Source organism: Vipera berus (genome assembly GCF_964194415.1).
Source record: "Vipera berus genome assembly, chromosome: 15".
NCBI classification, from domain to species: Eukaryota; Metazoa; Chordata; class Lepidosauria; order Squamata; family Viperidae; genus Vipera; species Vipera berus.
Window position 1 is genome coordinate 10,548,756 of NC_138218.1, and position 27,650 is coordinate 10,576,405.

Below are 27,650 nucleotides of genomic sequence, written 5' to 3' on the forward strand. Positions count from 1 at the left end.
GGAAGGAGAAGGAAACAGTTTAGCTTGGGAAATTAAACCATGGCTTGGTGGGTGGTTTCCATATGTTTGTGTTCTCTCTGGAGAGAGGTACCATAGAGGTGTTTGTGAAGTTATGTTCAAAAACTGGGCGTATTATCGCAATTTGTTTTCCAAGCTGCTCTTTTAAAAGATGGAATAGTGCTTGCCTGCCAATGAAAAGCTGAAAGTAGAATTATGCAAATGAAAATAGAAACACAAGATCTACGCAAAATAAAACCACTGTTTAAAAGCAGCTGGTGAATTCACATAAGATCAACATATTGGGTGGGGGGGGGGAAACAAACGGTCAAGAAATTGATAACATGCCAGGCACTGAAATAATTTCAAGAAAGCAGTCAAGAATTTTGAACACGGCCAGCCTGAAAGCCTATTTAGTAAAACCATTATAGTTTGCAAAGGTTTGCTTGGAATGTTGTCTAATGCTGAGCAGAAAAAATGGCACCTCAAGTATCTTATCCCCAAGTCAAAGCCAAAAATGATCTAGGTCTTCACAGTCCCGATCGCTATGAAAAAGAAAGACAAACCGGTACACTATTCAATTCTTTCTCATAAGTCCTTCTCCCAATATCCAAAAGAATTTCCAGATTTCCACTCGAGTTAATCAAATGCCTGATTTACGGAGAATAATCTTCTCCTTGAATTTTGCAATTTGGTTTGCAGAAGTGGCCAGACCAAGACAGGAGTCGATCCAAAACCTCTTTTTTTTTTAATCCCACAATCTATGGATAGGTGAGATCTAACTATACAGCAAGGGACGCGGTGGCTCAGTGGGTGAGGATGCTGAGCTTGTCGATCAGATCGTCGGCAGCAGAGTGAGCGCCTGTTACTCGTCCCAGCTTCTGCCAACCTAGCAGTTCGAAAGCACGTAGAAATGCAAGTAGAAAAATAGGGACCGCTCCGGTGGGAAGGTAACAGCGTTCCGTGCGCCTTTGGCGTCTAGTCATGCCAGCCACATGACCACGGAGACGTCCTCGGACAAGCGTTGGCTCTTCGGCTTTGAAACGGAGATGAGCACCAGCCCCTAGAGTCGGAAACAACTAGCACGCATGTGCGGGGGAACCTTTACCTTTAACTATACAGCATTAGTTGTTATAAAAAATGACATGGCTTGTTTTTTTCTCGAACATAAAACAAACAGAGCATTTGGTTCCCCAGCAGTGGGAAGAAGGAAGGAGCGGATGCAACACGCATGCGTTAAACATGGTCCTGTTTGTTCCCTTTGTTGTTGGTGCGCCAGGTAGCGCTTAGGCAACTGATAGCTTGATAGCAATCCCCTAGCAACCAGCGTCTCCGGGAACTTTCCTAGCAAACTTTTCAGCAAAGCCGCTCATTCCGTACGGAGTAACATTCATTGAAAACAATCGTACCGAGCAGGGGAAACTCTGCTAGGGCAATTTGCTAGTGGCAGGTTGAATGCATTGCCCTTGTGTCCCCTCAGGTTATCTGCAGCGTGGCATGACCTGAAAGAAGGTTCATCTTTTGGCACTCTGTTGTTGTTGTTGTTGTCGTCGTCGTCGTTTTTAGAAAAATTGCACCGAGAGAACCACTTCTGACCAAATGGCTTGTTCCTCTTGATTCAAGAATAAATATTTTGGAGAAGTTCTGCTTTAATGCTCCCTGGGGTAAGCTGCATATAAATTCACAAGGGGGAGTTCAACAAGCCGCCAGGGCCTACATATAGAATCATAGGACTAGAAGGGACCTCGGAGGTCTTCCGGTCCAACCCCCTCAAGGCGGCAGATCTTACCGGTAGAGTCTGGGTGGAGAGTCATTTAAAGATGAGCCAGCCGTGTGCTGCAGCTGCCAAAAGAGCCAATGCAATTCAAGGCTGCATTAACAGAGCGATAGAATCGAGATACCGTGAAATTTCAAATTGCCAGTCAAATGGTTGTCCAGCCCTTCCAACTCTCTTATTCAAGCTCAGTAGGTCTTGAGACAAAGTTAACTCCTCCACCCCATTCATTCCACATCTCCCATAGACAAAGTCATATCCCCCCTCCCTTAAAAGCTCCGACTCCGACTCCAAATTCCCATCAGGTCTGGAGGTGCCTTCCATAAGATCAGCCTCCCAAGGACCCCTCTAAGAACAAAGCGAGGTCCTTCCTTCATTTTCTTACTCAGACTCATTGTGAGCAACCCACCCACCCCGGCTCAGACACGGAGCTTTGCTGAGTAAATAACTCGTATAGTAATCCTGTGCTTGAATCCAGCTAATTAAATCCTGTCAAAACATCCTTTCTGGGCCAATAACACAAGCAAAGGAAGGAGGAGAAGGAGAAGGAGAAGGAGAAGGAGAAGAAGAAGAAGAAGAAGAAGAAGAAGAAGAAGAAGAAGAAGAAGAAGAAGAAGAAGAAGAAGAAGAATGAAGAAGAAAGAAGAAATAATTCTGATTTTCCTTAGAGCAAATACAAGCAAACGGTAATGGACATGGGGCTGGCTCCCCCGCCCCCCCCCCCAAGTAGAATTCTTCTTTAACCAGCAGCTCGGCTCCTGGTATTGTCCTACCAGAGGTGTCAAACTAATCTTGAAGAACAAGAAGCCGCATCTGGGGGACCCATGAGACCCCAGTAGAGAAAGGGGAGGGGGCAAAGGAGCAAAGAGGTGTCCAACGCTGCTCAAGAAGGCATGTTGCAAAGAATGGACAGTCCTTTTTTGATTAAGCGGCGTCCACTTTAGCTGCGAGGCCGACCCCAGCTTTTTGGAGGTGGGATTATCTATTGCTTCTGTTTAATTACACCTCAGAGGGAAGGAGCAACGGGGAGGGGTGGGGGAAGAAGGCTTTGATTCCTCTTTAGAGGCACAGTTAAGTCAAATAACATGGCTGGGAGACTGGACTTTTCATTGAGATAAAGAGGTCTCCGCCAGGCAGAGCACTGGCCAGCCCTGAGTTAATATCCACTATCCACGTTCGATTGATGCTTTTAAGCTCCAGATCGGTATTCTCAGCCAGGAGTCTTGTTCCACCCTTGAAAGAAACAGATGTGAGGTATTTATTTATGGCAGGATGAAAACGAAGAAAATTGAGAAGCTATTTTTTTATTCATCAGAGAGAGAGAGAGAGATCCTAATTCTGCCCTCCCTTTGTTTTTATTGCTGTCCGTACGTTTTTGTTAACCTCTTTCAAGTACCAACTCATAATAATAATAACCGTAAGAAAGACGCACACAAAAAGTCTTGATAGTGGACGTGGCAATGCCTGGAGACCGCAGAAGTCAAGAGAAAGAACTCAAGAAGAATCACCAAAGACCTGCAGATAACAGAATAACGGAGTTGGAAGGGACCTCGGGGGTCTTCTAGTCCATCTCCCTGATCAAGCAGAAAATCTTACATCACTTTAGACAAATGGCTGCCCATTCTCTTCTTAAAAACCTCCTCTGGAGGCAACTTCCATTTTGCACTGGTTGATTGTCCTCACGGTCAGGAAATGTCTCCTTAGTTCCCGGTTGCTTCTCTCCTAGATTAGTTTCCGTCTTGTCCTGCCTTCAACTGCTTTGGAGAAGAGGTTGACCCCCATCTTCTTTGGGGTAGCCCCTCAGATATTGCAACACTGCTGTCACATCACCTCCGGTCCTTCTTTTCATTAAACTAGACCAGGGGTGTCAAACTCAATTTCATTGAGGGCCGCATCAGCATGGCGGTTTCCCTCCAGGGGCCGGGTGGGTATGGCCAGGGTGGGCGTGGCCTACTGGGTGGGCGTGGCTAGAGTGCGTGCGGCCTACTGGGTGGGCGTGGCCAGGTCTACATCGTTGGCATCAAGGGTGCCTATGGGGGGCCTGGGCAGGAGTGGGACAGATCTGAGGATCTCTGGCAGAAGGAGGGTCTCTGGGCCAGGGCCAAGGCAGTGGGGGCCGTTCCCTCACTGTTTCCAGGATGGCTTCGCGGGTCGCATGAAACCACTTCGCGGGCCGGATCTGGCCCCCAGGCCTTGTGTTTGACATGTCTGAACTAGACCTACCCAATTCCTGCAGCCCTTCTTTGGATGTTTTAGCCTCCAGCCCCCTAACCATCTTTCTTGCTCTTCTCTGTATTCTTGTTGAAGTCTATTAAATTTATTAAATAGAATGACTGTGAGAAAACAAAGCAGGGGCCTGATAGTGATAGCGATAAGACACCTTGGGTGCCATCGCAAAACATCTGGAGCACCTTTTGAACACCCCTGACATTGACAAAGTCTCCATCAGTCAATTTCAGAAAGCAGCTTCACTCGGAGCAGCTTACATCCTGCTAGGATGACTTTCACATTATCAAAGGGGAACTTCTGTCTGTCCCTGGTCCTTGGGAAGGAGTGAATTGGGGGATAAAAACACCAAATCTGACCGTGCAACGAATCATCATCATCATCATCATAACATCATTGGTGGAGATACGAATGTGAGATTCCTGGTTTAAAGCAGTTTAGCTTCGTCAGACATCTTAACCCATCTGACAGCGATTAAGCAAGGCAAGGGTTTTTTCCCCCCTTCCCCTAAAGGAAACAATAGTTAAAAAAAATCTTTCCACAAATATGTAGCAATTGATTGTCCCGCCTCTGGTCTTTCTCATTTTAAATTGAGTTGGATGGAGCGAGCGTCCTACATCAGATCCGTAGGTTATTACCTGGTCACAAGGATTTACAATCAGTTACATGTGGGAGGTATCTCTGCATCTAGATTTTGAATTTACCAGAAACTTACAGCTGATGGAACTGCCAGCCAAATAAAACTGGGAAGAATGAAGGCGCATGGATAAAATAATATTGCGGGGGACGGAATCGCGCAACCTACAGTTGGCTGGCTGAACCAAAAAAACATTTTTTTGGTCAAGGAATAAAAGGCTTTCAGAAAATTATTTTGATGAGCTGGTGAGCAGGCTAAAGAAGAAAGAAAAATTGGCAGGGAAGAAGAAAGGAAAAATCTCTTTCTTCCTCACATCCTACCCACTTAAAGACCTTTGTGAATATGTTTTACATTAAAGCTATCGTGTTTTTAATACTGGTGGTTAACTGGGGGAAAAAATATAGAAGCAACCCAAAGATTCATCTAGCTTGAAGGCCTATGGTAGTTGCATATTTAAGAGTTTTATGTGTGTTGAGGAAACGTATATTTATTTAGCAGGACAACTATCAGTAGACAAATGGTTTCATCTTCATTTTTCTTGAGGTGTTGGGATGAGTCCATAGGTTATTTATTCATTTGTATCTTGCCTTTATTGCATTTATAAATAACTCAAGGCGGGGAACATATCCAACACATCTTCCTCCTTCATTTTTCCCCCGCAACAACAATCCTGTGAGCTGAGGTGAGCTGAGTCAACTGGCTGAAAAATCACCCAGCTGGCTTTCGTGACTAAGACAGGACTGGAACTCAGAATCCATTCTGGGAACTTCTGAAGCTGAAGTTGGAGCTCAATCATTATTTTTTGGGCAGGGTTCTCCACTAAGAAATCACCAGACTTGTCCATCATGTGAACTTCTAGGTTTTTAAAAATAAGTATGGTTATGAGTTTGTAGAGAGTTCGTGGTCTTCTTAATCTGAGCTGTGGAGGCAAAATGTGTGCATGTATATCTGATAGAATTTCTGAAGGGACATCCTGGTATTGTGCTGTTCGTTTTTTCATAGTCCTTTTTGAAGGAGACTGAGACAAACTGTAGCCCTTGAGCCAAACCATAGCCAAATTTGACATGGTCCTTTGGAGATCACTGTAGCGCTCTCTGGATTTTTCAACTGTAAGTCCCACCAGCCCACCCTAAAATGATGCAAGATGAGTCCAAGAACTTTTGCAACCAGAAGCAAAGAAGTCAATAGGGTCCTTTCCCAAAATAGAGTAGAGTAGAGTAGAGTAGAGTAGAGTAGAGTAGAGTAGAGTAGAGTAGAATAGAATAGAATAGAATAGAATAGAATAGAATAGAATAGAATAGAATAGAATAGAATAGAATAGAATAGAATAGAATAGAATCTGGAAGGGACCTTGGAGGTCTTCTAGTCCAGCCCCCTGATATGTATAAGAGCTGGTGGTGTTGGCAGTTGAGTCTTGAGTAAGATAAATGGGATATTGTCCTAACACTATAACCAATAAAACAGGCGAGCTAAGAAGACTAGGAGGAAGCTGTAGGATGTGTATTAGAAGCAATTGCCTGAGAGGTCTCCTACTGGGGTCCTTTGGAATATGCTACCTAAGATGAGTTGTCTCAGTCTTGAGTTACTCTAGGACTGGCATGACAATAGGATGCAGAAGCAATGTCCAGCATCTCCAGGTAGGTCCAGAAACATTTGGAGATTGATTGGGATCATTTCCAATATACTTGTCAGTGAGAACAATTAATCAGTAGAACGGTTTGCCTCCAGAAGTTGTGGGTACTCCATCACTGGAGGCTTTCAAGAAGAGATTGGACAACCATTTGTCTGGAATGATCTAGGTGGGTCTCCTACTCAAGCAGGGGGTTAGACTAGAAGACCTCCACGGTCCCTGTGATCCTATGTTCTGCCTGTGTTTCCTTAACTTCACTGACTCGGGAGGAGAAGCTCCACGCTTGCGTTTCTTGCCTCTCGTTTTCAAGACATTCTTGCTCTGACCTGACCAGAAGCCCTGGAGGCTGATCCTGTTGAATAGATGGCCCTGCGTGGCTTTAAGCTATGTGCGTAGATTAATAGGCATCTTCTCCGAAAGGAAGGCCGTATCATTGACACACGATATATTTTATTACATTGCTGAGAATAATGGCATGAAACATTGCCGACACATTCATCAGCAAGTCTGCCAAATTGGTTATCATTTGTGCCCAGAATGATGCTAAGAAGGTTTCTCTACTCAGAGGACCCTGATTTTTTTTTTTTTTTTGCTACTTCTGTTTGGACGTGATCCCAAAAATCCGCAGCAGAACTTAATTTGATTGTTCTCTCCCAAAGCTCTTCCTTTTTTCTTACCCACCTGCCCTGATGCTTGATGATTTTTTTATATAGGACAAATGGTTCAGTAATAAAGTGTTGCCTGTTGTCTCGTTCATGCATTTCCACCGATAGATTGCTTTCCCACTGAGCATGCTCAGTCTAGAAGGAAAGGAAAGCTTATTCCTAAGATCTTAAAAATAATCATAAGGTGACTATTATTATTATTATTATTATTATTATTATTATTATTATTATTATTATTATTATTATTATTATTATTATTTGCATTTGTGCAAAACCACATACAGTGATACCTCGGTCCTTCTCGTTAATTGGTTCTGGGAAGAGCAACCAAAAGTGATGAGTACCGAACAAATTTTTCCCATAAATAAATTTAATGCGCAAAAAAACACACAAAGCGACCACAGAAGCGAAGATAAGGCCGCAAGGGGATGTGCACAGGGCAGGAGATATTGCATGATTGACACATGACTCTTTGTTTCGGCCGGAAAGGGTAGCGAGTCACAAGGCAACCGACAGTGACAAGTTCTAGTTTGTGCATAGAGCACCAAACAAATGACAAAAATCAGGACGAAATTTTGGCATTGAAATGTGTCAAGTACCAAATTCAATGAGCATAAAAGCAGTCAAGTACCAAGGTATGAGTGTACACACCTACCTGTCGTGCATGGCTGATTTTAGATAAATTAAAAAAAGGGATCCAACTCTGGATACTTTCTTGTCACATAGAAGAGCTTTCCCAGGTATTGCGGGATTCCCAGTATTTCTAGGCTGTGTGCTTTTTGAGAATCCTAAAGTTGACCAACCTCTGCCTTACAACATCCCTGTGCCTTAGTTTGCACCGATTTCATCACCGCTGAGCTGATTTGTACAACCCTCTGGATGGGTTTTGCAGGAAGCTTGTCTACACATTCTGGGACGTGTGACAAGACAAGGAGAGAAGCAACTTTAGAACTAAGGGGAAATTTCCTGATGGCGAGAACAATCAATCAGTGGAACGGCTTCCCTCCAGAAGTTGTAGAAACTAATCAAGGTGAGATTGGGAAACTAAGGAGAAATTTCCTGACAGTGAGAACAATTGATCAATGGAAGAGTTTCCCTCCAGAAGTTGTGGATGCTGCAACACCAGAGGCATTTAAGAAGAGATTGGACAACTCATTTGTCTGGAATGGTATAGTGTCTCCTGCTTGAGCAGCGGGATGGACTTGAAGACCTCCAAGCTCCCTTCCAACTCTGCCAGAATAATTCCAGCCTCCCCAGACTAGTTTTTTCTCAAAGCTATTGTGACGGTTGCGACTTAGAGTCCCAAAGAGCTGGGATATGGTAATGACAGTGAGAGAAGCCCAAGAGGTGGAGATTTCAGGTGGATCCTGTCCTTGACGGCGAGTTGACAGCTTACTGGTTTGGGCCAACAATACTTTTCCACAGCTGCCTTGGGATTTTCACAGGGGTTGAATGCGGCAGCACAGGCGATGAAATTGGGAAGAATCGGCATTGTATCTTCTGTTAGATCGGAGTAAACAAGGAGGCCTCTCCCACCTCAGGTACACAAGATACTGTTTGGACAGCTGCAGTGTCCATTTCGAAGGGTGCCATCTCTTGGCAGCCAGCCGGCTGGCTACAAGGCTTGTGAATGTTGCCATAGAGATGGCAAAATGCTCAGCCGAATGCGCGCCTCGCCTCTCGAGGCCTCTGCATCCAGTCAGAGAAAACCAACTTAGCTCTGAGCAGAGACGCAAGGAAGCAGCCCCCTACACCACTGCGAAATAGAATAACAGAAGTTCCTCCTTAGTTCCAGGTTGCTTCTCTCCTTGATCCATTTCCATCCGTGGCTTCTTGTCCTGCCCTTCAGGAGAAGAGGTTGACCCCCTCTTCTTTGGGGCAGCCCCTCAAACACAGCTATTGTGTCACTCCTAGTCCTTCTTAAACCTTAAACCCGGATGAAATAAACACAAGAGCCGCCACGTTCCTACTGTGTTTAACGGCCTTCTTGTGGCTCCGTGTGTTTGCGTGATTCTAACTTCAGACTTTTGTGTATGTGTGACTTTTGAGTTCATCCTGAGACTACATCGACAACTCCATGCGGCTTTCTTGGCAAGATTTACGGGACGGGTTTTGGCCTTGCCTTCTTCTTCCCAGGCCTGAATGAGAAGGACTGGCCCAAAGTTAGAGATTTTAAGATTTCGAACAGGAGGACTTCATCCCCTTGTGCATAGATGGGATTTGAATACGGCACAGCTTCTGTATTGAGCTGTAACTTCTCTTTCGCTCCTAAATATGTGTCTGGCTTCAATAAAAATTGGACTGTCTTGATTAATCTTCTCAGGGAGAAATCCTTGAGCATCTTCCAGAGAAATTCCCTGGTTCTCTAAAACATGGCTCGGAAAACATTGATGTCATAGGCGATTGGGTCGAATCCAATTTTGCCTCTCTTGAATCTGAGGAGTTGAGCAAATTCATTGGAAAACCATCAAAGCTTTTCCCTCTAGCCTTTCTTTCTATATGAAACTTAGTATGGCTGCTATGTTGGGTCACATCCCTCTGCCTAGTGATGATCTGTGGCTATATGTGGCCAACACTGAGAAATCATGGAAGCTGTAATCCAAAAAATGACCTAGATTGCTAAACTCTGGACCATGAATAGGGACTCATAACGAACAAAGGTAAAATATACGTGTCCATGGATAAAGTTGCAGGATCCAATTTGGATTGCCCGTCCTCAGGGAACTTCTCTCTATCAGAATCTTTCTCCTCCTCCTCCTCCTCCTCCTCCTCCTCCTCCTCCTCCTCCTCCATGTACTAATTCCTTTCCATGTAGGTTGGATGATAACAATTCTCAATTAGCATATAGGAGCTGATGGATGTTGTAGTCCAGTCTGTCTACATCTTCTGGCTTGGCTTTGTGGAGAGAAAGTGGGAAGGGAACTTGATTTAGCAAACAGTGGTCCAGACAATGAAGATGATTTCCTTTCTTCGCACCCAGACCCCATCTCTTTCATGCCTCCTCTGTTTGGCAAGAGCTGCTTGGACTCTCAGCAGCATTTTGTACAATCCCTCAGCCGGACGACGGTGGAATGCCAAGAGTCAGCAAGCTGAAAGGAACATCTCGGTCCTCGGACACTTAATTTGAAGTATCTGCCAAGCCAGCTTGAATGCAGTTTGGAGAGTCCCAAACATAGCTGAAGGCTAGTTAGCTGTTTTCCCTAGCAACCTCAGGCTGACCCCCGAGGCAAAGATAAATCTTGTGGAGCAGTAAGAGGGCTTAAGGAAGACCCCTCCTCAAAATTTGGGAGAGTTTTCTTGGCAGCATTTGTCTGTTGAGGGAAAGGATAATCTTACTTGAAAATCCATGAAGACGTGGTTTCAGTTGATATAATGAAAGGAAGGCACTTAGTAAAATCCTTTCCTTTCTTCTCCTCTCCCTTTCCTTTCCTTTCCTTTCCTTTCCTTTCCTTTCCTTTCCTTTCCTTTCCTTTCCTTTCCTTTCCTTTCCTTTCCTTTCCTTTCCTTTCCTTCCCTTCCCTTCCCTTCCCTTCCCTTCCCTTCCCTTCCCTTCCCTTCTCTTCCCTTTCCTCCTAATTATGTAGGCATGAGCTGTGTGTGGAAATAAGTACGCTGTCAGTGAAATCCAGATTGATAACTAGGTTGTATCTGGCTGCAGGCAGTTATAGTTTCTGGTGGCAGAAGTCTTTTGCACTCACAGCTTTCACAGCCAAAATGGCTTTTTTTTTTGAAGAGGGTTAGGGTTAATTTCCGTCCTGTCCAAAACAGAGACGAAACCCATCCAGACTCTGGCGCCATGTTTGAAATAAGCAGCTGGTTGGACACAGTCAACTCCAGGACAGTAAGTTCAAACAAAGCATGTGATTCAACATTTGGGGGTTCTCTGTATCCCATTGGAATAATAATAATAATAATAATAATAATAATAATAATAATAATAATAATAATAATAATAATAATAATAATAATAATAATAATAATAATAACAATAATAATAATAACAACAACAACAACAACAACAATCACAACAACAACAACAACAACAGAGCTTCAAAATAAAACGAGAAGATGGAAAAATCCATCTTGGGGATTCCAAGATTGTTCAAAAGGATGTCAACAACAACAACAACAGAGCTTCAACATAAAACGAGAAGATGGAAGAATCCATCTTGGGGATTCCAAGATTGTTCAAAAGGATGTCAACAACAACAGAGCTTCAAAATAAAATGAGAAGATGGAAGAATCCATCTTGGGGATTCCAAAACTGTTCAAAGGGATGTCAAATCTAGTTCCAGTCTTTAATCTATCTGAAGCTCTTGACAACCCCATGTCAGTAATGATCAATATTGCATTGCTTGCCAAAATGGCTAGAAGTAATGCAATCACTGACAGTTTCTTGGCCCTTTGAGATCAGAGGAAGGTTTGAGATCTTTTTCTGGTGGACAAATGGATGGGGTTGGCTGGGTGGTCAGGACATTGCCGACCCCAGCAATTATCCTGAGTTTGGCAGGAGCCAAACCCAGGAAAATGGCTAAGGATGGCTGGCGGGCGTTTTCTCTCCTTCAAAGGGTTAACCCTGTGCGATGATCTTTTTAATTGTCAAAAGCGCTCTAGGCTATTAGGGTTGGCAGATTCTTCAATAATCTGTTTTATTTTTACCTGCTGGGAGCTTAATTAAAAAACAAAGAGGCTCAATTTAAAGCTGATTACTATGCTAATTTTGTAGGAACTGGGCTGCGATTAAGAAGCTTTAAAAAGGGGAATTTAGTTTGCCCTGGGGGAATAGGTTGGAGGCCGTTTTTGATTCCGTTTCATTAGTTAGCTACAATTATTTATAAACTAAATGGAAATCATGATATTAAAGAGTAATAAAAAACACGAGTGTCTATGTATTATTGAGTAGCAGAAGTTTTCTCCTCTCTCTCTCCCTCCTCTTTTCCCTCCCTCGTTTTTTAATTTAGCACCGAAACGTGCCGGGACTTTATTACTGTGACTTGCAGTTAACACAGCTAAATGCAGTTGTTAAATATAAGACGCCTTTTATATGGGCCCATAAATTGGGTCCTGTCTCTTCTGCTTTCCCCTGATAGATCACGTGAATAAGTTTATAAAGTCATCAGAGTGACAACAAAGATGAAGCTGGCGGTGTTGGGGCAAAGAGTTTTATGAGACGAGAGGCAAGGAAGTCCCTTTAAATGGGAATAAATTATCTCGGATGCACGGTTGAGACTCCTGGGAATCCGGGGCCGAGCGTGGAAGAGGCAAGCTTGCAATGCCAGCAGAACTGGGTTTATCCAAATTGCTCAACAAGCATCTGAAGGAGAAGATCTCAACTCCTTTTGGAGAGCTCCTGTGGTTTAATGGTTGGAGTGTCATAGCAGGGCAAATCCTTGAGTTCATTGCTTCACTGCTCCATGGTTTGTTGCGAGCGTGAAATGAATCATTGGGGACATTAATGTTGTCTTAAACTCTGTGGATGAAGGGCAGGAATAATGAGTAAGAAATGCCACAGCCGTGGCAAAGATGAAGTATCGGGGAGATGGTTGATGCCTGGCAGGAAAACAGGAAGCCTCTCACGAAATCTCTACGGAGGTTCTCCATCATCCAGGTCGTGGTTGTCCCAAAGGTGTTTCCCAAAAGGCAACTGGACTTTCTTGGGTTTTCCTCCTTGAAAATGTTTCGCTTCTCATCCAAGAAGCAGAACTGAAGAAGCTACTTGGATGACAAGGGAAATGTTTTCAAAGAAAAATCCAAGAAAGTCAGGTTGACTTTTGGAAAAGCACCTTGGGAACATCTCATGAAGTCATTCCTCTGGTCAACAATTCTGCCGATACACAGTTCTTCCGTGTATAGACAAACTACCTGCCCTACTTCCAACATTGCGTGTACTAAGCATGGACAACCTTATGGGTCCTCAGGGAAATGTAGGTGAGCTAGATGCCAAGGAAGATGGTGGATCTGGGTCAAGCTTGCATGAGCTTGTTTAGAGGGCTAGGTGGAAGGAGTGGCCATGATCGAAACAGGGATCAAATGCAGCTCACCGAGTTGAGGAAGATTGATAAGGAGAACTGTTTGCTTAAAGGGTGGATAGGAAACTCCAAAAGTTGCTTTCTTTATCAGGATTCTTCAGCCTGTCAGTCAACAGGTTGGGCAACCCAACCCAGAAAGGACCATCTGCTGATGATCCTTCACAGAAGACATTGTCCTTGAAAAGGTAGAGGTGTACCCCTACTACTAGATAACAAACATAAGTAAATCATGATGTGGGTAACTGAGGTCCTTATATACTTGGAGACTGAAGACTCCATGCCTCTGGGATAAGTGAGGATTCACCTTCATAATCCCAATCCGATGTTGGTTTGTCCTCTTGAAATGGAGCTAGAAATCCAGGTAGTTCCCTTCAGTCTTCTCTTGACTATCCAGCCTCCCCTCTAAAAAGCACAGGGTCAACCCAAGATTGCAATGCAAATTTTTTACAGGATCCCCTAGGCAGCCATCTTCCATGAGTAGGTGGCTTGGTGGGATGAAACGTGTCGTGGCTACCAACGGATTTGTTTGTCTTCCCCTGGAATAATAACAGAGTTGGAAGAGAACTCGGAGGTCTTCTAGTCCAACCCCCTGCTCAGGCAGGAGACATTTCAGACAAATGGTTGTCCAGTCTCTTCTTAAAAACTTCCAGTGTTAGAGCACTCACAACTTCTGGAGGCAGGTTGTCCCACGGATTCATTGTCCTAACCGTCAGGAAATTCCTCCTTAGTTCCTGACAGCTAGAACAATGAATCAGTGGAAGAGCCTGCCTCCAGAAGTTGTGAATGCTCCAACACTGAATCCTTCACATCTTGCTGCTAAGCCCCGCAAGAGCGCTTGAAGGAAACTTCCCTTGGGTGTGAAAAATCACATCAGAGAGAATGTTTTTTTCAAGAATGCATCGGGCTGGACAGTTGTTTGAAAATTGTAAGGGGGAAAGCCTGAGGTCTTTTGAGAGGTTCATCCCCCTGTCTTTCTGATCTGTCTCCTGACCCAGCAGACACCTTACCTTCTTCCTTTCATGACCAACGCAGTGAGTATGTGCCCCAAGGCACCCCGATTCACCCCCCAGTCCTTCATCAAAGTGACTGTTTACTGATGGTTTTCTCGTAGGGTGCCCCATTAACAGTATTCTTTTTGTCTCCAAAAGGAGGCGGGGGGGGGGAAGCTGCTTAAGCCTTTAATGATAAGGATTTGGAGGTGGAGGAGGTACTTTGTCAAAGCAAGAGTGACTGCCCACCATCAGCTTAGGGAGATGGAAGATGGGGCGCGATCCTGGCCTTTGTTCCTTTCTCTTGGGGGATTCTGGGTCTTATGGTCAGTTCAGAGACAAGAAGGAAGAGCTTTGGCCAAGGCATGTGGCCAAAAGCTTAAGATGTTCGTCACACATGAGTAAGGCCATAGAACTGTTCAAAGAAGGTATCCAGGGTTTTTTTTGGAGGGGGGGGGCGGGTGTAAGAAATTAAAATTACAGGGTAGGAGCCCTGTTGTATGGAATTTGGCAGAACAGGAAGGGAAGGGAAGGGAAGGGAAGGGAAAAGAAAGGAAGGGGAAGGGAAGGGAAGGAAAAGAAAGGGGGAAAAATCAAGACATGTTAAGTCTAGTTAAGATGGGGGACAACCTTCCTGATGATTGTTTCAGAGGTTGAAAAAAGCTACCACCCAAATGGAAAAATGGTGAAAATGGAGTTTCGCTTCCTCATTTCTCATAAGATTTGAGATGGGGGAATTCCATGTTCCTGGATCACCTATAGCAATATTGCAATATAACAACAGAATTGGAAGGGACCTTGGAGGTCTTCTAGTCCAGCCCCTTGCTCAGCCAGGAGACCCTATGCCATTTCAGACAAACGGTTGTCCAATCTCTTCTGGAAAATCTCCAGTGATGGAGCACCCACAACTTCCTTGCCAAGATTAGTTTATCAGCACCTCTTAGTTCTAAATCCTGTTGACATTTTCTGAATTCCGAGCACTTCCATACCAGCTGTTAGGGAGGGATCTTTTCTCCACGTTTGTGAGCTTCTGGAATGCAGCTGATCAACCCCAACCAGAGAGTGGGGAGCTATAAGGACTTTTAGCCAAGTCCAACGAAGCTGGTTTTATGTCCTTATCCAAGCTAACACAATACACACACATATCAGTCCATATTAGGACATAGTGTATCAGTTTGTCATTAGTGGTGCCATTGCTAGGAAGGAGCAAATTCCACCAGGAACAGATTTGTGTTTATTAAACGTAGCTTCCATCCCAGCTGCGTTGGGACAACGGCAGTAGACTACTCGATGGGAAATTCCTGGTACACAGTATCATAAAGGTTTATGTTTTTGCTCAAGGGAAAATTCCTAGCCAAATGCAGGATATCTGGGTGCTCTGGTTTGTTAGGAGAGCTGTGCTTTTATAGAAGTGGGTGATTTTCAGGCAGTTCTGTTTCGGAGTAAAAAAAAGGTGAATCTGTTTTAAACGTTGATTTTGTAGTAACTGCAAAAGCTTTGGATTTTCGTTCAGTCTGTGTTCTGTGATCCAGCAATGGAAGGGCTGTTTAAAGCCAATATTGATGTTTTACGTGAAAGGTGCACTGGCTGGCTTTAAAATCTTCTGGCTTATCGGTAAATCTGCAAATACAGGTGCAGAGTGTCCAATTCGCTAAATCTCCAGAGCAAACACAGATGTTGAGAGGATGAAAAAAGCCTGGTTGTTCTTCGTCCTTTAGTGTTGATTAGTGCAAGGATAATACTTGAAGCATGATCTGCTTGGACTTTCATTTGCAAGAAGTGGTGGTCCCAGTTTTATAAGTCCTTTTGCATCCTTTTTTTTTCCCGTTTCTTTTTTTTCTTCTTTATTTCTTTGGGGTGCATTGCTCAAATATAGCAAGCCCTAGTTCTCAGCTGTTTACAGTTTGCTCCTTTCTCACCCCAAATCTCCACAAAGGGTAAGGGAGACAGACTAACTTCTTGGATCTAATGGATATCCATGGGAATGTGGGGTCCTTGGTGCTCTCTGAAATTGTTTGTTTTCTTGCAGACATTTCATTACCCAGCTAGGTAACGTCATCAGTGATAGAAGGGAGTGGGGTGTGCTAGGAGGAGGAGGAGGAGGAGGAGGAGGAGGAGGAGGAGGAGATGGTGGTGTTCTGAGCTTGTTTGTTTTCTTGCAGACGTTTCTAGTTTGGGTCATGAAACATCTGCAAGAAAACCACCAAGCTCAGAGAGCATGAAGGACCCCGCATTTCAACCCTGAGCTATAAACATTATCGTTTGGTGTATAATTTAAAGTAGAAAAGGTGTACTTTAAAGGGGCATGGGTGACTTAGATATGTATAGATGTAAGTAAGTATAGTGCCGAACTATTTTCAGAAGAAGGGGTTTGTCTTTGAGTGCATGCTGGGTGGGGCCAGGAGAAAAACATTATCTGATTTAATTAAATGGAAATATAGGTCAACATTTCATTAAAGATCTGAATTAAATTAATTAAGAACTGCCCACAACAATATTCTTCACACCCTAACAGGGGAACATCGAAGCAGGTGAGGTCCCGTGGTTTCTCTATTTTTCAAGCTGGATTTAGTACTTTCCAAGATTTAAAATCAGGCACGTTATCCTAAATCCAGTATAAAATCTGTGATTTGGGTGGCAGAAATGGAAAGGATGAGTTGGTGAGCTCCCTCCAGAGGAAGGGGTGGATATAAAATGTTGTTAAAGCAATAGCAATAGCCCTTAGACTTATATACCGCTTCACAGTGCTTTACAGCCCTCTCTAAGCGGTTTACACCGTCAGCACATTGTCCCCCAACAATCTGGGTCCTCATTTTACCCACCTCGGAAGGACGGAAGGCTGAGTCAACCTTGAGCTGGTCAGGATTGAACTCTTGGCAGTCGGCAGAATTAGCCTGCAATACCACATTCTAACCACTGCGCCGCCAGGGCTTCTAGGAAGCATAACATAAACAGTGACTTCAGCAATGGGGCAGTATCAAGATACTCAAATCTAGTCCACAGGTCCCTGGTCAACCCTTGCCATCATGATCCAAATTTATATTTCGCTAAAAGAGAATATTTGTAGCTCAGGGTTGGCCTGTGGGGTCCTTGGTGCTCTCTGAGCTTGGTTTTTGTTTTTTTCTTGCAGACACTTTATGACCCAACTAGGTAACATCATCAGTGTGACTTGCTGTCTGTCCATATGCAGTAGCTCTGGGCTTGGTGGTTGCAGACGTTTCATTACCAAACTAAGTAACATCCTCACTCCACCGATGACGTTACCTCGTCTGGTAACGAGACGTCTGCAAGAAAACCACCAAGCTCAGAGAGCAATGAGGACCTCACAGGCTTACCTTCTCACCCTCACAATCCAAAATGGCCTGTGCCATCTTGTGAAAGGATCCCAGAGTGAGCCCAGATGGACAGAGGAAAGCTAAAGCTTGTTGGAGACCTAGGAAATGGAGTGCGGGTGAGTGGGGGGGGGAAGAGAGAAAATGCCTCTTTCTCCCCCCAACAGCAGCAAATCAAAAGACGGAAGGAGGGTTTTCCACTGGCAACGGCACATCTTTGCCAGTGGGTTTCGTTGTTGTTTTTTAACCTGCACCCCACTGTTTCCCCGCGAAGAAGGGGGAGGGGGAGGCGAGGAGCTGTAACACATGAAACATTTTGTTTATAAAACGCCAGTGTGTTTGCTTTATCTCGCCCTCCTCTCCTCCCACCCCTGAGGACACCCTCCTCTCCCGCCCCCCATTGCAATCTCGATAATGGATGTCACCTCCCAGCCTTGCATGCCTTCTGCAATAACGCCACCGCAGAAGCTTTTCAGAGGGTTATTAATAAAAGATTGTGTTGATGAGTTCGGAATTTGGCAATGGACCCCCCGCTGGAAAAAAACAAACATTAACACCGCAGGACAGTGAAATTTCTCCCTTGCAAATCAGCAACTAAACGGTTTTCCTGATGGACTCCAGGCATGAGGATCGCCTGCGTAGCATCTCGGCAAAGGCCACGTAGCAAGTTATTGTGTCGTTTTATGCCAGCCTCTGGCTGGATCCGCAACCCCCCTCCTCTCTACTTAATGTTCCCCTTTTGGAAAGAAAAGGGCCATTATCCTTGCATCCTCTAACTCATTCTTGCCAGCCAAACCCCACCGTACCAACCTTCAAGATGCAACACACTGAAAATAAATAAATAAAAGCCATCGGGAGCTATGAACGCCGCTGGAATTGCACCGAAGGCAGTCCCTGAGCAGCGGAAATAGCAACCGTGGTTGGTGAACTTTGGCGGCTTTAAGTTTCCTACGTCACACTCCCCTGCGTGAATGACAGCTTTCCAAAGGATGTTCCTCCCACGGCTGGTGGGGTGAGATGGCGTGGTTGCCAAGCTAGAGGAAGACATAGTGAAAAACATGCCCACCTCCACCGGAGACAGATCATTGACCAGAATTTGTGATTTGTTGGGTTGCAAGTTTGGGATGACCCTTTTGGAGAAACCCCTCATTTGGGTGTGGGGAGTCATCTCCAAGTTTTAGGTGGTTGATTGTTCTCACCGGTGGGCAGGATAGGACTATGACTGTATATAGAGTCCGTTCTGTGATATATTTACAGAATAACAGAGCTGGAAGGGACCTTGGAGGTCATCTAGTCCAGCCCCCTGCTCAAGCAGGAGACTTTATACCATTCTGGAGAAATGGCTGTCCAATCTCTTCTTGAAAATCTCCAGCGATGGCATATCCACAACTTCTGGAAGCAAGCCGTTCCGTTGATTAGTGGTTCTCATGGTTAGGGAAATTTCTCCTTAATTCTAGGTTGGACCTCTCTTTGATAATCTTTCACCTGAAGTGGGGAATAAGCTGTTAGCCATGACAGCCCTGGATTCTATATCAAAATGAGAGAGTCCCCAATTTGAAGCGCTGTCTAGCCCAGGGGTAGGCAACCTCGGCTCTTTTATGACTCATGGACTTCAAATCCCAGAATTCCTGAGTCAGCATAGTCCATGAGTCATAAAAGAGCCGAGGTTGCCTACCCCTGGGCTAGCCCAAAGGCAATTTGATACAGCCCCCCCCCCCTGCTAGGATTCCACAAACATTTTCCAAATCCTCCAGTTGTCTTCACTGCAGGTATTAGAAGAAGCCCAGCCAGTTAACCAGGGTGGCCAAAAACAGGCCCCAGCCAGCACCCTGCACCACCCACAATCTCCCAACCTTGCCTTGTCATGTTTGCATCGCCAGCAAGGAAGTGACAAAAGCTGGCTTGTCTACAAAATAGCCCCTGAGAGGTTTTGCAGCTGCGGGCAGGGGAGAAAGCTATGGGTCTGGAAGGCAAGAAGGGTTGGCGTGGGTGCCTGCCGGTGGGGAACCAGTCCACACCACTACCACCCCCAAACTCTGCCTAGCTCCAGAATCTCAAATCGCAAAGCAGATTTTCACCAATGGGAACCACGCTGCAGCTGAGCCAGAAGAAAACTGGCTGAGGTACTCGCGGAGAACCGGGGTTGCGATCACTATTGATCCAGGAGTGGTGCCAAGGCTTTGTGGGGAAGAGCCCCAAGGCAAGAAGGCTTCCTAGCCCTATTTGCGGAGAGGTTGGCAGGTAGATCTGGAGCCTTCTCCATGCAAAGCAGGTGATCACTCAGTTAAGGCTGCTGCTTTTGACACGTCTCTCTTTTGCTTTTGTTTTGGAGTCTCCAGACCAGGACGTGGGAGAAATTCTCCCAAACGTCTCAAGATTGTTTTGTCTCAGGCTTGGAGGGGTTTGGAGATACAGTCCCACCTCTCTGTACCTTCCCAAACTTTTTTTTAAAAAAATAATGGAATAATAATGGATGGAGATGCTTCTTAACTTCCTCCCTTCCTCCAACCCCACAATTACACGATCACAGTTCAGGAGCTTGGCAACCCACTCGTTGCCTTGTCCTGTGGTCATCTGATCACAATTCTGTACTTATTATATGTTTTGTTGTTAGCCGCCCTGAGTCCTTCGGGAGATAGGGCGGGATATAAATCCCATTAATAAATAAATAAATAAATAAATTTGCAACCTTTTTTTTTGACAATTTCCAGCAAAAAAAAAAGGTCCGTTGGGGACCGTGCAATATGCTTAATGACCACACGACTCAACGACTGCCGTAAAAAAATGATTGTAAAATCAAGTCTGGTCTCCTGGTGACTCGACTTACGACAGCACTGACTTAGCACCAAAATTCTGGCCATAAATCAATAATGATTAAAGAGACAAGCCGCTCCGCTGTAAGAAGAAAAAGGATTGTGGCTGTTTGCAGTGGGAAACCTGCCACTGTGGTTTTGGTAAAGGTTTTTTTCCTATCAAGTTACCCTAAGTTTTCTTTCTGTGAACTGGAAAATAACATCAAGAAGCGAAAACGTGATTTCATTTCCCAGGCGGCATCGATCAATTAACACCCCCAATTGATTAATTCGTCCCATGATACGGATACATCGAACAAGCAGAGAGGCACCCAGGTCTTCCTGCCTTTACAACCTCCTCCTGTTTAGCCAGTCTCTTGAACCTTGCTTAATGCGGATGGCAAACCGTGCTTATCTCAGCCGGTGAGCTATAACACAACCGTTAACAATCTATTTGCCCCACAAACAGGAGGAAATTAAAAACCAGGGTGAGGCGATTGAAACGGTAAAGGTTAGTTGTTAGGGCTTGATTATAAGAGTAAACAGCCGCCGAGGAGGATTGGGAGGGAGGCAGAGCAGGGTGGATTTAAAAGCGAGATAAGGAACCAGAAGGCAATAAATCAGGGACATGATATAACGTGGCCAGATGGCTTGAATCCTGGCACCGCAGACCATGCCAAGGGCACTCTCCTGCTGCTGGGTCAGCCAGAGAGACGAGCTAGCTTTTTTCCAACCTGGAATGCTCGGGCTGGAAGGGACCTCGGAGGCCTTCTAGTCCAACCCCTTGTCCAAGGCAGGAGACCTTACACCACTCGGGGCAAATGGTGCCCCCATCTTTTCTTGGATGGAGCACCCACAACTTCGGAAGGCAAGCCGTCCCACTGATTTATGGAAGGCTTTGAAAAAAAGAGATTGGACCACCATTTGTCCGATATATTCTAGGGTCTCCTACTTGAGCAGGGGGTCAGACTAGAAGACCTTGGAGGTCCCTTCCAGCTCTGTTATTCTATTAAATTTCTCCTTAATTCTGGGTTGGGTCTCTCTTTCACAAACTCCCGTCCATTGCCCCTTGTCCTTCTCTCTGGTGCTCGATTCCCTCTTCTCTGCGACAGCCCCTCAAGTATTGGAAGACGGTTATCTTGTGTCCCCCCCCCACAATCCTTCTCTTCGATACACTAGACAAGGCTGCTTTTCTTGGCGAGGTTTCTCCAGAAGTTCTTGACTCCTTCCTAGGGCTGGGAGAGAACGGCTGGCCCACAGTCACCCCCGTGGTTTTGCGCCTAAAGCAGGACTAGAAGTCCCAGCCTCCTGGTTAATAGAATGTTTTTCTCTTGCCTGAAAAAAAAACTCCCCCATCATTGATCTGTTTCTTCTTTTCTCTCCCTGACCGGTTAGATATTTTTTTTCCAGTGAAATAAGTTGCTTGCTTTGTTTATCGCACAATGAAGAGGTTGCCCAACTCAAGACGGTCTATAAAATTAATAAATAATTTCAATATCAGCCAGCGGCAAGCCTGAACGAAACGATTAATACGGCATTGAACAGTCCCACTGCGAGTTGTCCTACCTAGACCCTCAGGAAATGGTGTGTGTGTGTGTGTGTGTGTGTGGTTTGTTTTCCCCCCCACCCCACCCCGCCCTCCCCCAGTGCAGAAGGACCTGACACGTCTCTCTTTGGTTGCTTCTTCCCTCTCCCACAGACTGTTTGCTGCCAAATGTAGTGGGTGCATGGAAAAAATTGCCCCCACAGAATTCGTCATGCGGGCGCTGGAGTGCGTTTACCACTTGGGCTGCTTTTGTTGCTGTGTCTGCGAGCGGCAACTGCGAAAAGGGGACGAGTTCGTCTTGAAGGAAGGCCAGCTCCTCTGTAAAAGCGACTACGAGAAGGAGAAAGATCTGCTCAGCTCCGTCAGTCCGGATGACTCCGATTCAGGTGAGGGCCCCTTCTGAAATGGGCCTTCTTTGCTTGGTGGGCTTCCAAAAATGTGTCTGGTTGGCCAACGAGGGGTGCAAAATGCTGGAGCAGACGGACCTTTGCCTAGCTCTGAGCTCGGGGCATTTCTTATTAACATTTGCGATGACATTTTTCATATAAGGTAAAACCCTCTCCCAGTGGCAGGAGATCTTACACCATTCCAGACGTCCTTTGGGTTTGATGGGATGGATACACCTGAATAACAGAACAGAATAATAGAGTTGGAAGGGACTCCGGAGGTTATGTTCTTTAACCAAGCCAAGCGTAGCTCCGTGCGGTGTGTGAATCCAGCCTCTCCCATATTTGCATGATATATCAACAGTGAAAAGTGACGATGAGGATGGGGACATCAAACCAGCTAAGGGACAGATGACCCCCGGGAAGGGCGGTGATGACGGGAAAGACCCAAGAAGACCTAAAAGGCCACGGACAATCCTCACAACCCAGCAGAGAAGAGCTTTCAAGGCCTCCTTCGAAGTATCTTCCAAGCCTTGTAGGAAGGTAAGTTTCTCCTTCATCCGTCCAATCTTGGCTATTAATCATTGGTGCAGCTACTCTTTGACAAAAACGCCTGCTTTGCACACGGAAGGTCCTTAACGCCATCCCAGGCACAACTGGGATAATTTAGACACATTGCTTATGTGTCCAGCTTGATGCCCCCCCCCCATCCTCTCTTGTCATGTAATTGCCATTTCTCCTATGATCCTTCAGTAGGGTGGTAAAAATTGGCAGGCATCCCACTGTAGTTGACAGCTATTTCCCTTGGATTTGTGGCCCTCCAGATATCCAGTTTGTTAGTGGAAGATAAAAGTATAAATTCCCTATCTCGGACAAGGAGGACATCTGCAGCTGGAATTGTAAAGGATTTTCCTGGAATACTTAGAAGGCTGAAAGAAGAAAAGGAAGTCTGATTAATAGAAAGACCAACTGATTCATTGGAATCCACTGAGCTGGAATTAGCAGGATGAAAACCTGGATTAGGCCATTTTTGTGTAGTCCTCCAATTTGCTGTCACCACCAAGACAGCTGGTTCATTTGGCATCAGGGTTGTTTCTCAGCTTACAGCAGAGTATAGAATACCAGAGTGGGAAGGGACCTTGGAGGTCTTCTAGTCCAACCCCCTGCTCAGGCAGGAAACCCTATAGCGTTTCAGACAAATGGCTGTCCAGTCTCTTCTTAAAAACTTCCAGTGTTGGAGCATTCACCACTTCTGGAGGCAGGTTGTTCCACTGGTTAGTTGTTCTCACTGTCAGGAAGTTTCTCCTTAGTTCCAGGTTGCTTCTCTCCTTGACTAGTTTCCATCCGTTGCTTCTTGTCCTGGCTTCTGTGGCTTTGGAGAATAGGTTGACCCCCTTCTTTGGGGCAGCCCCTGAGATATTGGAACATTTCTATCACCTCACCCTTAGCTGACCACCCCAAGTCGTATCCTAGCTTCGAATCCTAATTAAAATGGACTTCCTTCCTCATTTCTCCCAGTAGCCAGTTGGCAAATTTCAGGACAATCTCAACTTCTACATTCCCTGAGTAGACGGAATAGTGTTGTAGAGCTCACTAGCTCGCTCAGTCGGTGTTGTAATGTTGTAATGCTTCCCAACAACAAGCACGGTCAAGTCTCAATGTTTGTACCTACGTGAGTAGACAGAAGCTGGTATTAGCCAAGACTAAGCCGAGCTTTCTGGTTCAGAAGTCTGCAAACACACTGAAGAAGGTGTGCAGCCTTTGAAGGTTTCAGTCGCAGACTCCAGCTACCTTTCAGACGTGTAGTCCTCAACTTACAGCAGTCCGTTTAGCGACTGTTGAAAGTTCCAGCGGCACTGAAAAAAATGGACTGAAGCCCGTTTTTCGCACTTTAGGACCGTCGCAGCTCTCTCCTGCTCACCTGATCAAAATTCAGATGCTTGCAACTGACTCATACTTACGATGGGTGCAGTGTCCCGGCATCCCGGAATTCCCCTTTGGCCGCCTTCTGACAAGCAGAGCCAATGGGGACAGCCAGATTCACTTAACAACCATGTTACTAACTTAACAAGTGCCGCGGTTCACTTAGCAACTGTGGCAAGCCAGGTCATAAAATGGGGCGAAACCCACGTAACCACTGCTTCACTTAGCGACAGAAACGTCTGCCGAAGTTGTGGCCGTAAGCCGAGGACGGTCTATGCTCTGGGAAATGAAGATGATGCAGAAGCTTTTTTTTTTTATTCTTTGCACGCCCCTTCTAATTTCTTGGCAATCAGGACCAAACCGTCCCAGAGGGAGGATCTTTGGAGGATGGTGGCAATTTTGGTTTTCTGTATTTGGCTTCTTTTTGCAGGTGAGGGAGACTCTGGCGGCTGAAACAGGCCTCAGCGTTCGCGTAGTCCAAGTCTGGTTTCAGAATCAGAGAGCGAAGGTAAGACCTCAACACGGCCCTCAAAGCCCCGCTTGCACCCACGGAGGACGCAGGAGAGAAACGAAAGTGATTTTGACCCTCTCTCCTTTTCGCAGATGAAAAAACTGGCGCGGCGGCATCAGCAGCAGCAGGAACAGCAAAATTCCCAGCGGCTTGGCCAAGGTAAAGCCATCACTGCAGCTGGTTTGAAAAGCTTCGGGGTTGGTAATTCATTGATAAAATGGAATATCTGCAGCTCCGGCTCGAACTGTGAGGTCTTTGGTGCTCTCTGAGCTGGGTGGTTTCCTCGCAGATGTTTCGTGACCCAGCTAGGGGACATCATCAGTGCTAGAAGGGAGAGGGGTTTGTGAGGAGGAGGAGGGGGAGGAGGAGGACTGTTGGGTCCTTGGTGCACTCTGAACTTGGTTGTTTCCTTGTAGACGTTTCTTGACCCAACTAGGTAACATCATCAGTGCTAGTAGGAAGGGCAGAGTTTGCTCCTCATAGCTCGCCCTGCAGCCAGCCACCAATACCCTGATAAGCAGCTCTTCCTCCTGTCTCCCAAGGTTGTTCTCGCAGCCCATGACAGAAAGTTAACCTATTTTAGAAAAATGGACATCAGGGCTGAAAATGCCCAGGGGTTGCCACTTGCCCCCCACCCCCCATTTTAAAAGCAGCGTAACTGCCCAGATCCTGTATGTTCCACCAGAATAAATATTGGGCTGGACTTCCCAAGGGAGGCTAGGTAGTTTTCTGAGAATATGTCTTGGCATATTTTCAGCTCTTGCACCCTGACAATAATTGGCATTCAGTTCACCCTGTCTGCTTTGGGCCGTGCTGGCACCATCAGGCGCCAGTCAGGGCTGGCAAAATGCTGCAGGAGAAAGACTGGACAAACACCGGGCCTCTGCCCTACCCAGTTTGCAAAATCCTTCGTGTGAGGACGCAACACCGACTCTTGCATATGGATGAGAGAGGCAGCAACCATCCTCAGACAGGCATTGCCCAACGTCAGAGGGAGCCGTGGGAGTGGAGGCGAAGAGAAGAGCTGGCAACTTCTCTCTCCATCTTCGCAGGAATGAATCATTGTTTTCAAATCACCCTTCTCCTCCGAGGAGCTTCTTCAGCTCTGACTGGATCCTCCCATCCCCCACCCTCCAGTCAGAGCTGAAGAAGCTTCTTGGAGGAGAAGTGAAACGTCTTCAAAGAAAAACAAGAAAGTCCAGTTGCCTCCTGAAAAAAACACACTTGAGACGTATGAATAGGCTGTTGAGTCCTAACAAATATGGTTATTTTTTTAAGGTTGAAAACAGTGCCGTTTGCTGCCCAGAATCTCTGCAGCTGTGAGCTGGGCTGCCTATAAATTTAATAAATAATAATAATAGTAAACATTATTGGCATTGATACAATCCCCATCAGTCAATTGCAAAAGGCAATTGACAGCTTACATCCTGTGATGGTACCTTTAATACCTCCACATCTGCCTATCTCAGGTCCTTGGGAAGGACTTAACAGAAGGATTAAACATGCCAATCCAGTCTAAACGTCTGGCTGAATTTGCAAACCACAACAATAATAACCACTGGCATTGACACAATCCCCATCAGTCAACTGCAAAAGGCAACTTTATTCATGACAGCTTACATCCTGTGATGATGCCTTTAACACACATTCACATCTGCCTATCCCAGGTCCTTGGGAAGAATTTGATAACTGGACAAAAATGCTGGATCCAATCTGAACATCTGGCTGACGGTGCGACGAACAATAATAATAAATAGTTCTGGTAGGTTGACGGCAAGGCAAGCATTAGTTGAAGTTGTTTTGTTGTTGTCCTACAGAAGTAATGTCCAATCGGATGGAAGGGATAATGACGTCGTACACACCCCTTGCCCCACCGCAACAACAGATTGTAGCAATGGAGCAGAGCACTTACGCCACCGATCCGTTCCAGCAAGGTCTCACCCCGCCACAAATGCCAGGTGACCACATGAATCCTTATGGTAAGACTCCCTGGGAACCAACTGCCATTGTCATGTAAGACCTTCAGGACCTCTGTTGAAACTCTGAGGTCTCCTGTTAACATCTGGAAGGGCGCTAAAGTGTCCAGAGAGCCCATAGAGTGCAATGCTTAAATAACTCCAGAAACACCTGTCTGTCCACTCTTGGCCGATGAAACTCGCTGAGTGTTTTTAGCCTGGATGCTTCCTTTCAGCCCACCCAACTTTGCAAGGAAGGTTGTAGAGAGAGAAAAAATGGAGGAGTGCTATCTAAGCTGCTTTTATCTCCTAAAAACAAAGCAGGATAGAAATCTAAATTCCAATATCCTATCTATTAGAATCCTTTTCTCCTTGCTTACTTGCTTCCAGATGGATTTGACAAAGCAGAGCTCCTAGGAATGGACAGGTCAAACGCCTCCTATTTCTGTATTCATCAGTGACCCCGTCTTAATCCCACCCATTCCCCAAAAGGACCTGAAGACACATTAGACTAGTCAGTGGTAGTGAGAGCGTTATAGGATTTGAAAGCTTCTTCTGTTCTTCCTCCTTCCTTCCCTCCACTTGTTCCTCCAGATCTCCACGCCCCATTGGCCAATGTCGGGATTAAATTAGCTTCTCTCTCATTTCCTGGAGCAGCCATAGCACTCGAGAGAGCCCTGCCATCGCCTTCAGGGCAATTGGCATTTCCTAAGGCTGTTTTTCCTTGGATTGCCATCGCCCTCCCACATGCCAAGGAAGAAGAGGAGGGGAGAAGTAAATAAATGAATCAGTGGAGCCCAAAGGGTGTGGGGAACAATTGCTTCTCCCGCTTAGGCTACTGATTTCAACCATTGACCTCTTGAAGAAATCTCTCGCCTTTGTGCAGTGTTAGGTGTGGATCTTGGTCTACCAGATCTCAGATGGGTTCCATAGCTGATCAGCTGCCCTCAGTGAAAATCCCAGCTTGGCCATTGTTTTGTTTTGAGGTTGAAACACATGCAGGAATTGGGGGTGTGTCTAGTCTAGTGAAAAGAAGGGGAGACAGGATAGCAGTGTTCCAACATTTGAGGGGCTACCACAAAGAAGGGGGGGGACAACCTATTTTCCAAAGCAGCTGAAGGCAGGACAAGAAGCAACGGATGGAAACTCACCAAGGAGAGAAGCAACCTGGAACCAAGGAGAAATTTCCTAACAGTGAGGACAATTAACCAGTGGAACGACCTGCCTCCAGAAGTTGTGGCTGCTCCATCATTGGAGG

General features: G+C 45.6%; 1 protein-coding gene across 7 annotated transcripts in view; it reads left to right on the top strand.

The window, feature by feature from the left end:
• The window catches only part of LMX1B (LIM homeobox transcription factor 1 beta), a 92,618-nt gene that overhangs the window by 54,017 nt on the left and 10,951 nt on the right, over positions 1–27,650 (top strand). For 4 of the 7 annotated variants that reach the window (XR_014028053.1, XR_014028054.1, XR_014028057.1 and 1 more), the window contains exons 3-7: positions 21,771–22,003; positions 22,368–22,546; positions 24,357–24,434; positions 24,530–24,596; positions 26,255–26,416. Coding sequence is in view for 2 of the 7 variants with exons in the window: in XM_081340052.1 (XP_081196178.1) it covers positions 21,771–22,003; positions 22,368–22,546; positions 24,357–24,434; positions 24,530–24,596; positions 26,255–26,416 (719 nt within the window). In the remaining 5 variants the exon portion in view is untranslated. The remainder of the gene's footprint in view (positions 1–21,770; positions 22,004–22,367; positions 22,547–24,356; positions 24,435–24,529; positions 24,597–26,254; positions 26,417–27,650) is intronic. The other 3 variants (XR_014028055.1, XR_014028056.1, XM_081340053.1) reach the window with 1 other exon arrangement.